This window comes from Ascaphus truei, chromosome 7 (assembly GCF_040206685.1).
Source record: "Ascaphus truei isolate aAscTru1 chromosome 7, aAscTru1.hap1, whole genome shotgun sequence".
Classification (NCBI taxonomy): Eukaryota; Metazoa; Chordata; class Amphibia; order Anura; family Ascaphidae; genus Ascaphus; species Ascaphus truei.
This window is the reverse complement of record NC_134489.1, coordinates 22,689,024-22,701,501: the sequence shown is the minus strand read 5'-3', so window position 1 is coordinate 22,701,501 and position 12,478 is coordinate 22,689,024. Positions and strand designations below refer to the sequence as shown.

Here is a 12,478-nt window from a genome sequence, read left to right as displayed (position 1 = left end):
GAGCCTCCGCTAGCTGGGAGCCTGGGGTAACAGTCATACACTTACTTAGCGCAGCGCCTCCACTTACCCAGGATCCCCGTGATGTGAGATTCCCCTGGGCAAGAAACATACAACACCATATGATTGTAACTGGTTTTACTAATAATAATGCACGGTAGCAATAACACAACATGTACACTTATACTCTAACGGTATAACCTTAACGTGTAACCTTAGTGGCTCGGCCACTCTCATTAAGAGCAACGTCTCCGTCCCCTCACCTCGTGACCCAACCAACAGTGTCCATATATATTAATGTGATGGTATAGGCTCAGTTCTTTAACCACTCGCTCAGTGTTGCTAAAGAGTTTAGCCTAAGGCGGGATCAGCGCCTGTTGACCGGTGTTGGTGCACTTGATGTTATAGTACCTGCCGGTCACAGCGGTGACCGGTACCTCTTCGCAAAGGGTCAGATGAATCAGCGGTCTGTCTCCTGGGTCTCAATGTCCAGCTGTCTGGTCCCAGACGACTCGCCAGCAAACCTGCTCCGCACGCTTGTCCCTTTGTCCCTAGCTGGTACGCAGTAAGGTGATGCTCGATACTACTATAGGCCGTCCCTGCAGCACAGCAACCTTTGGTGTCTTCAGGGAACACTCCTAGGGGCCTACGGGGTAGCCTGTCCTATGCAGGTGGGTCACTGACCCCCTGCACCCACACTACCTCTCTCTTCACCACCCGGGTCCCCTCTGACTACTACTCCCTAACCTCTGCAGAAAACGCACTGCACTCACACTGAACCTGCAGCAACCCACTGCACTCACTCGGTGCCTGCAGCAACACACTGCACTCACACGGAACCTGCAGCACCCACTGCACTCATTCGGTACCTGCAGCAACCCACTGCAGCCAACCTGGTACCTGCAGCTACACTGCACACACACTGAACCTACAGCACCCACTGCACTCATTCGGTACCTGCAGCAACCCACTGCAGCCAACCTGGTACCTGCAGCTACACTGCACACACACTGAACCTGCAGCAACCCACTGCACTCACTCGGTGCCTGCAGCAACACACTGCACTCACACGGAACCTGCAGCACCCACTGCACTCACACGGAACCTGCAGCACCCACTGCACTCATTCGGTACCTGCAGCAACCCACTGCAGCCAACCTGGTACCTGCAGCTACACTGCACACACACTGAACCTGCAGCAACCCACTGCACTCACACGGTACCTGCAGCAACCGCACTGCACCAGCCGTGACACTGACAAGACTGCACACTCACACCTAAGGGCTGGGTCCCTAACCTATGGGCCACCCCTCAGTACCTACCCCCTACCCTGGTGGGGATTGGGGCCTGCCTGGGATCTGGGGAACTACCTTATCTGGTAGCCACTTGCTCCCTACCCCCTTCCTCCCCCTTCCTGCTCCCAGCTCCAACTGCCAAACGTGGTCCCCGCAACATTGTAGCCTTCCTCCACAGGAGAAGCTGCAAAACCCTATTTGCTGCTGGCTGGCTGCACGTGATGTGGGTGAAAGGGCAATCCCCAGAGGCTGCTGGGAATTGTAGTCCACTCAGGATCTCTTTAGCATTGGGACCGCGTGCGCTACCCTTACTGCGCCTGCGCGACCAATGCGCACGCTCGCGCAACCTGTCATGCCGGCCCCCGCTAGCCGGGTACGCCGCAGAGACTCCGGGGACTCGGAGCGCTCCCTGCTCCGGCCCCCACCTTTGCGTTGTGCCGGCGGGTCCGTCGCTGCCTCCGGCGGCACCCGCGATCGCTCGGCATGCTACAGAGGGGGTCTCTGGAGGCAAAATAAGACGGGGGCTACATACATAAGAACCGTGCGTTTTTCTCTCCCGTGGCCAGAGAGGAAATAGAGGAATTATTTATGAAGGGATAGAGTTTGCTTCTCTCTCTCTCTGGCCCTCTTGCCTCTGTCTTTCTCTCCGGGTCTCTGTGTGTTTCATCCGTTTGAACTCTTGTTAAATACGAGCGCTGTGTTATCTTCCTACAGAATGGGATCTTTTGTACCAACCGAAATATTTTTACAAAAAAGACATTTACTTAAGGAAAACACCTTTTTGTAATTTGTTCTCCTGTGTTATAACAACCAAGAACCATGCCCTGCTATGTCCTCTCAGCTGTCATTCTGTGTTTGTCTTGTGTCCTTCCCAATGTACCCAGTGGCGGATCTCCCATTAGGGGGGCAAAATAATGGGGCGAAAAATGTAAAAAAAAAAACTCCACCCCTCCCCCCCCCCCGTATACAGACGCCCCGCTCTCTTCCCTACTGATGCCGGGGGAGAGCGTGGGGCCTCTGTAATGGTCTCTTACCTTCTCCTTCGCTCCGCCCTCCTCCTTCTGTAGCATCGTGGCGTCACATGGTGCCGCGTTAACATGACAAAGTGACGTCACGCGGTGTCGCGTTGTCATGGAAACGCATCATCACGTGATGTTACGCCGTTAAACGCCGCAGAAGGAGGACGGCGCTGCAAGAGGAGGTGGCAAAAAGGTAAGTGCCTACGGGCAGCAACATTGTAAATCAGCCACTGTCTCTGCCCGTCTGTCACCCACCAAGACACAAGCTGTTCTATCCTTAGCCTGTCTGTTTCCCCTTACTCTGCCCCCCTCTGCCCCTTCCAAGATTGTAAACTTTCTATCCCTTGCCCACTCCCCCTTTCCATCCTCCTCCTCATTAGGAAATGCCTCCTGATGTCACTCTCTCCTTGTTCATGGTCCATGTCACTCTCTCCTTGTTCATGGTCAGTTGCTAAGTGTTGCAGCAGTTCCTCCCTAGATGAGGGACACATGTCCCTTCAATGTTGACGCCTGTGTCCCTCCTGCGCGTCCGGTCTTCTGTCTGATGCTCCAGGATCAGCAGCTCACAGGCTGGAATGAAGGGACAGTTTTCAGACTTCCACCCTACACGGAGCTTCTAAACACACAAACACACGAAGAAGGTCACACATGAAATACACTGTAGCTTTTAAAGAATGTGATAGGTCTTCATAGCTGCTGCAATGCAGGAGCTTCGGAGCTCACAAAAGTCTGATTCTGAAGGAGCAGCTAGCGGAGGAATTTTAGGAGCAGTTAGGGGAGGAGTTATAGGAGCAGTTAGGGGAGAAGTTACTGTATATGGAGTGGTTATAGGAGCAGTTAGGGGAGGAGTTATATGGAGTGGTTAAATGAGCTTACAGGTTGTTATAGGAAAAGCAGGAATGGATTAACCATTAAGCAAAATAAGCACTTGCTTAGAGCAGGGGAGCGCAAACTTTTTGTGCTGCGCCCCCCTGTCACTCTGCCCCCGGCTCTCGCGCCCCCCTGCCTACCTTCATTCGCGTCAGATGACGTCACACGCCCACGCAGCGTCAAGTCACATGGTGCCGCGGCGTCTATTGACGCCGCGTTGCCATGGCGACGCAACACAGACGGCTGAATCCCGGTAAGTAAACAGTTGCAGGGGCCTCACGCGATCCCCCGGCATTTAATTTAAATGCCTGGGGGAAGAGCGCGGGGCCTCTGCAACTGCCCGCGCCCCCCCAGCACAATCTCCCGCCCCCCCTGGGGGTCGCGCCCCCCACTTTGCGCACCGCTGGCTTAGAGCATCAAGGGGGGCACCACAGACATTTTCCATTGCCGGATTTACCATGGACCATATGGTGCAAAACTGCAAATGGTGCAGCTGAGCCAGGTTCCACAAAAAGGGGCTCCCGCAATAAATGAAAAAATGACATACATATATACACAATAATAAAAATAATAATAAAATAGTAATAATAGAGGTTAATGATATACATTAATCTTGGGAATACAACAAAATTAGAATCTGGTAACTGGTACACTGCCACACGGTCCCCCGAGGCTCACGTGATCGTCCTTGTCTTGGCCATGTTGGCTGTCCCGTTCAGTCGTCCACTGAGAGTGAGTGCAGCGGCGTTCAGTACAGTGTTGCCAGATTGGGGGGTTTCTCCAAATTTGGAGGTTTCTAAAGGCCTTGGCGAGAATTTTGGAGATAACTGTTCTTTGGGGTTTTTTGGGGGGAGCAAAATATTAACCGCATAGATTTTGGAGGCAATCAATGTGTCAACTTATGATGAAATTATACGCGCATCACTATATGAACTCGTCACATCATTCATTTTATTTTACAGTCTATTATTGTTTATATTTTGAATTAGATATATATGGGGGCACCAAAATCTTTTAAACTCTAAAGGTCTTAATCCGGCCCTGAGGAAAAGCTAAAGAAAGAGTTACAGGGAGAGGTTTTCAGGACCGCTGACGGGGGGAGAGCTGGGAAAGCTGTCCCTGGCCCGGTGGAGAATGGTGCCCCGGCCGGCTGACCACAGAAGTCAGACCCCCCCCCTGTCCTCCAGGCCCCCTAACTGTCGCCTCCGATAGGGCCCTCCCCATTTTCTCATGTCAGCCTCCCTGCTTTGGTTAAGTCAAGTGCTGGCAGAAAGGGAGGAACGTGTGACATCACTGCGCGCTGGAATCTAGCATCACGTGAGGAACAGGATGGGAGGAGGTTGGGGGCAGCAGATGAGGTACTGAATATGTGTCCGGCTCTGCTCCACCAGCTTCCCTCCCGCTGCTCCTCAAAGCCCTGGAGCCCCATGCTCCCTTCTGGTCCCCCAGAGTCCTGCCCACTGCTCCCTCCCTAAGTTCCCTAGTGTCTCCCACTCCTTTCCCTTTCAGATTTCCAACGTCCAGGTTGTTTAGGGCTTCCCCAACCCATTCGCTGCTCCCTCAGGCTGGCCAACAGCTGCCCTCCCTCCCCAAGGTGCCCTCAACTGCCTGTTCCCTCCTATGACCTGCCCCAGCCTGATGTGGCGCTTCTTCACCGGCCTGTACAACACCGCTCCATAAGTGCCCAATTCCTCCCTCCTCTGCTCCTCAAGCAATCGGTCTCCCATTCTGCTCATTAAGCAAATCTGTCCCCTTCGATCACCCGGCCTACCCCCCTCTCCTCTTGTGCTCAGCAGCCAGGGGTCCAGGTCAGGACTACAGTCCTGGCCCCTGGGTAACCTAACGATGGGCCTGGAGGGTTTGAGAGCAGTTAGGAAAGGACTAATAGGCAGTGGTCAGGGATCAGTTATGGGAGGAGTCATAGGGGTCATTTATGGGAGGAGTTATAGGGATCCATTATGGGAGGAGTTATAAGGATCCATTATGGGAGGAGTCATAAGGAGTGGTTATGGGAGGGGCTAGAGTGATCAGTTATGGGAGGAGCTATAGGGATCAGTTATGGGAGGAGTTATAGGGATCAGTTATGGGAGGAGCTATAGGGATCAGTTATGGGAGGAGCTATAGGGTTCGGTTATGGGAGGAGTTATAGGGATCAGTTATGGGAGGAGTTATAAGGAGTGGTTATAGGTGCAGTTTTAGTGAGGGGTTATAGGGATCAGTTATGGGAGGATTTATAGAGATTTGTTATATTGTAGGAGCAATTAGAGGAGGATTTATAAGAGCAGGTAGAGAGGAGTAAGGCTGCGGCCACAGTACCTGCGCTGCATGCGCGTCAGCGAGGCTGGCGGCGCATGCAGCCGATTCCCCTGGTTTGCAGGGAGCTGCAGACCAAAAGACGGGCGGGGGGCGTGATGGGGGAGGGATGGGGTGCGGCCGTGACATCACCCGGCAGGTTTTGCCTCATTGGCTGAACCGCCGGGGGGCGTGGCTTAGCGCTCCGTCGCGACTCCTGATCACAATTCTCTTGCGAGCAGGAGTCACTGTCGGCAGAGCGCAGCGCCCCCCCCCTCGCAGCGGGCCCGGTCCCATTGTGCAGCGGCTATTGTCCCCAACAGCGGGCGCTGCAGTAGCCAGCGGGGACCTGGCCTTAGAGGGAGCAGTTATAGGAGCAGTTAATGGCACGGGGACAGATCAATCACATGCGACAACATTGTACCATTTTAATGTATACAACAAAAGACAGAAAAGCCCAATGCTACATCCAATTTGACAAAATATATAGTCATTAGTATATAGTTAAATACTTCAATGGTAATATTCTCAAAAATAAGGGTCAGTTAGGTAAACCCTTTGGCCAAAGCGTTATAAGCCTGCAAGCCAACGTCAAGGCATGACCAAATTAGAGAATATTATTTATTGAAGTTTTTAACTATATATTATTTACTATATATTTTGTCAAATTGGATGTAGCATTGGGCTTTTCTGTCTTTTGTTGTATGCATTTGGCCACGCTCAGCAGCACTCCTTTTGACATAAATATATTTTATATATATATATATATGATGTGGTGGGTTTTGGGGTTAGAGCTTGCTGGGGTTGTGCGTATGACAATTTTAATGTAGTTATTCACGAGCATCGGACAGAGAACACCGATGGAGCATAGACACTACCGGACGGATACGTCCCTGTATCGTGCACTCAATGTCTGTGTACTGTATGGGACAGTACCTTTACGCAATATGTAAAGCAACATTGAGACCGTGATTCTATTCCTATATGTATTGCATAATTAGTGAGTTAAAATAACTATTTAATTTATATACATTAAAATAATCAGACCAGACTAAATTGAATATGGTGAGTACAATGAAAACGTATTGGACATAAGCACATAGTGCTATTATTTAATACGTTTTTATTGTACTCACCATATTCAATTTAGTCTGGTCTGATTATTTTAATGTATATAAATTAAGTATTACTTAATCACTAATTATGCAATACATATAGGAATAGAATCACGGTGTCAATGTTGCTTTACATATTGCGTAAAGGTACTGTCCCATACACAGACATTGAGTGCACGATACAGGGACTTCTCCGTCCGGTAGTGTCTATGCTCCATCGGTGTTCTCTGTCCGTTGCTCATTAAGGGTTTGCCCCAGTGCACCCAGGGCAGTCTGTATGTATGACCTTGGGTCGCCCTAGGTAGAGCGGGTTCCCCTTTTTTGTTTGTTTCTAGTTATTCATGAACACTGTGCTTCCGTAAGTGCCCACTCTTAACACTCAGAGGGAGGAATATCTGCGTAGCTGCTTTACTGGTATCAGACCGGGCTCCGCCTTTTCTGTTTCGGAGTAACTTTTGCTGTACCCTGTTTTAACAGGGACCATTAGTGGGATCCTGTCCGGTCCAATGCAGGTGTCAATTATACCTTTGTCCTGTCTGGGAACTGCCACTTTCATACAGGCTGGGATGAATACTTATACGGATTTGCGGGTAGAGCCTATCCACCAACACCCAGGAGCCCTCTTTCTGAGGCCCTCTGTGGCATGTCGCTTTCCCCTCTCTCGAACCGCCTGGATTCCACTAACCATTTTCTGGGATCCTAACTTAAAGGGCACTGTCCCTGTCTACAATATAATAAACAAAAGGGGGCCTGGTTTGTTCTACTACTTTCTGAATACATCTCTAACTACAGTACTCTTCCCGAGGCTCCTCTCCTCCTGTCCTCGAGAAACCTGAGTTTCTAGAACCTTCCTCCTATCCTAAATTTAGATAATTTTCAGTAACACATGGATACACAGAATGAAACATATAATTCATAGCGTCCAATGTACACTCTCCTTCATATAATTTATATAGCCACATAGATACACAGGTATACAGTAAAAAAAAAAAATTATATACATATACATATATATATAAATATATATATATATAGCAAATGGAAATATTACTGTATGCTCATTTGCATGTCTTAGACAGGTCTGCAACCCTGCCTTTCCCCATTATCACCCAGCACACAGTGCTTCCACTGCAGCAAGGGATTCTGGGAAATTACATGCAAATGAGCACACAGTGCAACCGTTTGCTTCAAAACCATATAGCATGGTCCCCTATAAGCTTATGCTTGCTGCATTTATAGATAGATAGATAGATAGATAGATAGATAGATAGATAGATAGATAGATAGATAGTAGAGCCAATTTTGTATACATTGATAATTAACCACTATTTTGTGGAATAAAGTGATATTAGGCTAATATAATATATATAATATAATGTGTATATATACAAGGTGTAACCATAAAAGGTGATAAAGAGACAACACAAATAGAAAAAAAACCCAGTCCAGTTGAATGTCCAATGGATATTTCTTAGAAATACAAACGCTTCAAGTAGGTGAGGTCAAGGCTGCTTTCAAAAGGATGAATCACATCCAATGGATTACCAAAAGAAAAAGAAGAAAAGAAAGCGCACGCCCCATAGTGTATAAAAGTGTGACATTGAATGAGGGGGGAGAAGGGAGGGGGGAGAAGGGAGGGGGAACAAGTGTACGTTAAAAATCAGCATATTGTGATTATATCCCTGCCAGCAGTGGAAGTTGTGAGAAGTCCAAACCTGGTGTTCTTTCACAGTGTAGATGTAGAAGCAGATCTGTGGGACCCTCACACCGTGGTAGTCCTGGTGTGGAGGACTGAAAGTCCCACTGCAAACAATTTCCCTGGTAGCGCGGCGTCAAAGTGGCTCCGTGCAGGATTCGGCCTCGTCAAGCTCAGCGTGATGACGTAATGCCGTCCTAATGCGTTTCGTCACCAGGTGGCGACTTCATCAGAGGTAAATGGGAAAAGTCCAAAATGGTGTTTAAATACCCTAAGATTGCCTGGCAATAAGGAAAAAGCTGAGGTATTAAACAAATTATTTGCCTTTGTGTTTGCCAGGGAAGAATCAATTTCAATAGTAGTGCCGCAGGTGTTTAAATACCCTAAGATTGCCTGGCAACCAATTGCCAACCAGCATACACATATGGAAACCCCTTGCATACTGATTTCAGCAATAAAACATATTACAGGTAAACCCCATTATAGCGCGGTCCTCGGGGGCCACCCGATCCGACCGCGCTAGACCCGGGGTCACGCTAATTTAAAAAAAAAATGGCCGCCGCGCGCCTGATCGGGAGGGAGTGAGGAGGGAAGGAAGGAAGAGGTGGCCGGAAGCCCTACACGTCCCCTAGCAACGGCGAGTCCAGCCGCAACCTGCTCCTTACCTCCCACCACCGGCATCCAAATCCTCCCCCCCCCAGGCTCCCACACCTACCGGCCCTCCGCGGCATAGCCCACGCGCCCCTCCGAGTCCCGGGCTGCGCATTTTTTTTTTTGCTGTGCACGGTGAGCGGGCGGCGCGCGAGAGGCATTGTGGAAACCATGGACCCATCTAGCCACAGTCTAGTGCTGCTTCAGCAGCTGAATATGCAGCGGGAGTTTGGTTTCTAGCACAGTTGCTATTGGGGATGTGTATTTTAAAGCACACCGATCAGTACTTGCAGCCTTTTCAAACTACTTCCGGATGATCTTCATCCACCAATCCAGTGACTCAATCCAGTCCTCACTCACCCCCCCCTCCTCCCGACACCCCCCCTCCTCCCGACACCCCACCTCCTCCCGACATCCACCCCCCCTCCTCCTGACACCCCCCCCCCCTCCTCCTGATGCCAGTTCCGCTCCGATCTCAGCAGCTGACACCAAAGGTAGGGAGGGGGAGTGGGAGGTGTTGTGTAGTGTGCTGTGAGTGCTGTGAGAGTGTGTTGTGAGTGCTGTGAGAGTGTGCTGTGAGTGCTGTGTGCTGTGAGAGTGTGCTGTGAGTGCTGTGTGCTGTGAGTGTGCTGTGAGTGCTGTGTGCTGTGAGTGTGCTGTGTGCTGTGATAGTGTGCTGTGAGAGTGTGTGCTGTGAGCAGTGTGCGGTGTGTGCAGTGTGCAGTGTGTGCAGTGAGAGTGTGTGCAGTGAGAGTGTGTGCAGTGAGAGTGTGTGCAGTGAGAGTGTGTGCAGTGAGAGTGTGTGCAGTGAGAGTGTGTGCAGTGGTGCAGTGAGAGTGTGTGCAGTGAGAGTGTGTGCAGTGAGAGTGTGTGCTGGGAGTGTGTGCAGTGTGCTGTGAGCAGTGTGCTGTGAGCAGTGTGCAGTGAGAGTGTGTGCAGTGAGTGTGTGCAGTGAGTGTGCAGTGAGAGTGTGTGCAGTGAGAGTGTGTGCTGGGAGTGTGTGCAGTGTGCTGTGAGCAGTCTGCAGTGAGAGTGTGTGCAGTGAGTGTGTGCAGTGAGAGTGTGTGCAGTGAGAGTGTGTGCAGTGAGAGTGTGTGCAGTGGTGCAGTGAGAGTGTGTGCAGTGAGAGTGTGTGCAGTGAGAGTGTGTGCAGTGAGAGAGTGTGCAGTGAGAGTGTGTGCAGTGGTGCAGTGAGAGTGTGTGCAGTGAGAGTGTGTGAAGTGAGAGTGTGTGCAGTGAGAATGTGTGCAGTGAGAGTGTGTGCAGTGAGAGTGTGTGCAGTGAGAGTGTGTGCAGTGAGAGTGTGTGCAGTGAGAGTGTGTGCAGTGAGAGTGTGTGAAGTGAGAGTGTGTGCAGTGAGAATGTGTGCAGTGAGAGTGTGTGCAGTGAGAGTGTGTGCAGTGAGAGTGTGTGCAGTGAGAGTGTGTGCAGTGAGAGTGTATGCAGTGTGCAGTGTGACAACATTAGATATAAATATTGTAAATCCAACATGTATTAAATTCATGTGAATAACAATACTGTATAAAGAAAATGAAAAGTTATATAAAAAATAAAAAAAGTGTAAATGCATATGAGATCAAATCCAATAAAACTATATGCATTAATACTATATTAATTTACACAATTATATTGCAAAATTGCACAGGGAACATGGACAGACAAAACTGGTATATTAGATTAATATTACAACTATTTATTGTATATTATAAATCATAAATCAATTCATGATTATAGAAACATAAATGTATTCTCATGACTTCTAGTTGTATATATATATATATCCAAGCACAAAGAAAGAAAAGAAATGACGCCAACCTAAACCCACTGTATGTAAAGAAGCAAATAATGATGAAAAGAACCTATACTATACAAGATGGATAATTAAAAATAAACAAATAAATTAAATAAAAATATATAATAATAAATGATAAAGTCCAGAAAAAATATAAAAAATACAAATCTGAAAATACTCCAATTGCTATCCAAAAGAGTCTCTGCAGCCCGAATGAAGGGAACACCACTTCCTTGAAGATATCTATAAAAACACAGAAAAAAAACAGGCGCACTCATAGCGCAAAAAAGTATAACAAAATTTTTATGGAGTAGAAGATATGAAAAACACACTTACAAACATAACGGAATAAAAAGCAGTTTGAGTACAACTCAATCACCAGCCAGACGCAGGAACCAGGTATTGGGTGATTTCGGTGAAGTTATCCGGTGTGGGTGAATTGCAGCAGCCTCAATGGTAACCTCCCTGTACCGGGGAACATGAGGGGCGCCGCCCTCCTCCAAATCCAGCGTCACAGCAGTGAGTTCTCGGCTCCAAATCACGCGAGAACTCGATGACGTCACAGGATACAAGCGGTAGCAGTCCCCACAGATGCAGAAAGTGGCCGGCTGGGATCAATGTATACCACATAGTAAATAGTCCCTGTGACAGAAACCAGGGGTTGGTAATAAACTCCATATACAGGGCTCCCAGGATACTGAACAGTTTCTGTCCTGTCTAAGCTGAACAGGGCAGCCTCGTGGTACAGGCACTCCATTCCACAGTTTGTCTGCTGCCTGTTTTCTGTCACCTGTCATGCTGATTAGAGTTCAGGTATATAAGACCTGTTTCCTGTTTCCTCTGGGCCCCGCCCAAGAGCCTGGAAGGCTGCTGAACTGCAGAGGGGTGAGAAAGCCTCTTTCCCAAATCGCTTCATTCATTCTGTTAGTTTGTCTAAAGACTGCAAAGGTACTTATTTTGTTGGTGGAAGTGGACAAGCCACTTCCAACTCTGAGTCAGGGACATCTAAGTTTAAGTTATCGCTCAGACGAGCAGCTTTTTGTTTGGCTTTGTTTTCTGTTTAAACTGTGGCAGTCTCAGTGCCTGGGACTGAATAAACCAGGCATAGCCTGTTTAAAGGAACAGTACGTGACGTCTCATCATTTAACCTACCCTAAAAGACCGTGTTCTAACAGTCCCGGACAGACGGCGGAGCTCCGGAGTAAGCCGTTTGTCACATATGGTGGAGAATGCGGGCAGAACACTAAAAGGTCTGGGGGTTAAAGAACTTTAAAAAAAAAAAAAAAAAAAAAAAAAAAAAGGTTTTTTTTCTCTCTCTCCAAACAAGATGGAAGACGTGGTGAGTGCGCTGGTACGCAATGTCGCTGTCCAGAGAGACGCGAATGAAGCCCTGCAACAGGCGAATGCAAACCAGCAAGAGACAAACCGCTTGCTGAAAGAGGAGCAACAGCGGTTCGCTCAGGGCTTACAGCAGGAACTCGAGATCCTGAGGGGGACTATCAGTAACCTTCCACTGGCAGCGGCAGCCCCAGTTCCGAAAATGACCAGGGCAAGCCACTACCTTCAGAAGATGGGACCCTCGGATGATGTGGAAGCCTATCTTCTCACGTTTGAACGCACGGCACAGAGAGAGGGATGGCCAGAAGCTGAGTGGGCTGGTCTAATCGCACCCTTCCTAAGCGGCAAACCCCAGAAGGCTTACTTTGATCTAGAGCCAGCCGAAGCTAACGTCTATGCAAAATTGAAGTTCG

The 12,478-nt window shown here is 48.8% G+C and overlaps 1 protein-coding gene across 3 annotated transcripts in view; it reads right to left on the bottom strand.

The window, feature by feature from the left end:
- Positions 1-4: 4 nt before the first annotated feature.
- RAB17 (RAB17, member RAS oncogene family) overlaps positions 5-12,478 on the bottom strand; it is a 58,845-nt gene continuing 46,371 nt past the window's right edge. For 2 of the 3 annotated variants that reach the window (XM_075607329.1, XM_075607328.1), the window contains exon 7: positions 5-2,881. In XM_075607329.1, coding sequence (XP_075463444.1) covers positions 2,763-2,881 — 119 coding nt within the window. In that variant the 3' untranslated portion in view covers positions 5-2,762. The remainder of the gene's footprint in view (positions 2,882-12,478) is intronic. The other variant, XM_075607327.1, reaches the window with a different exon arrangement.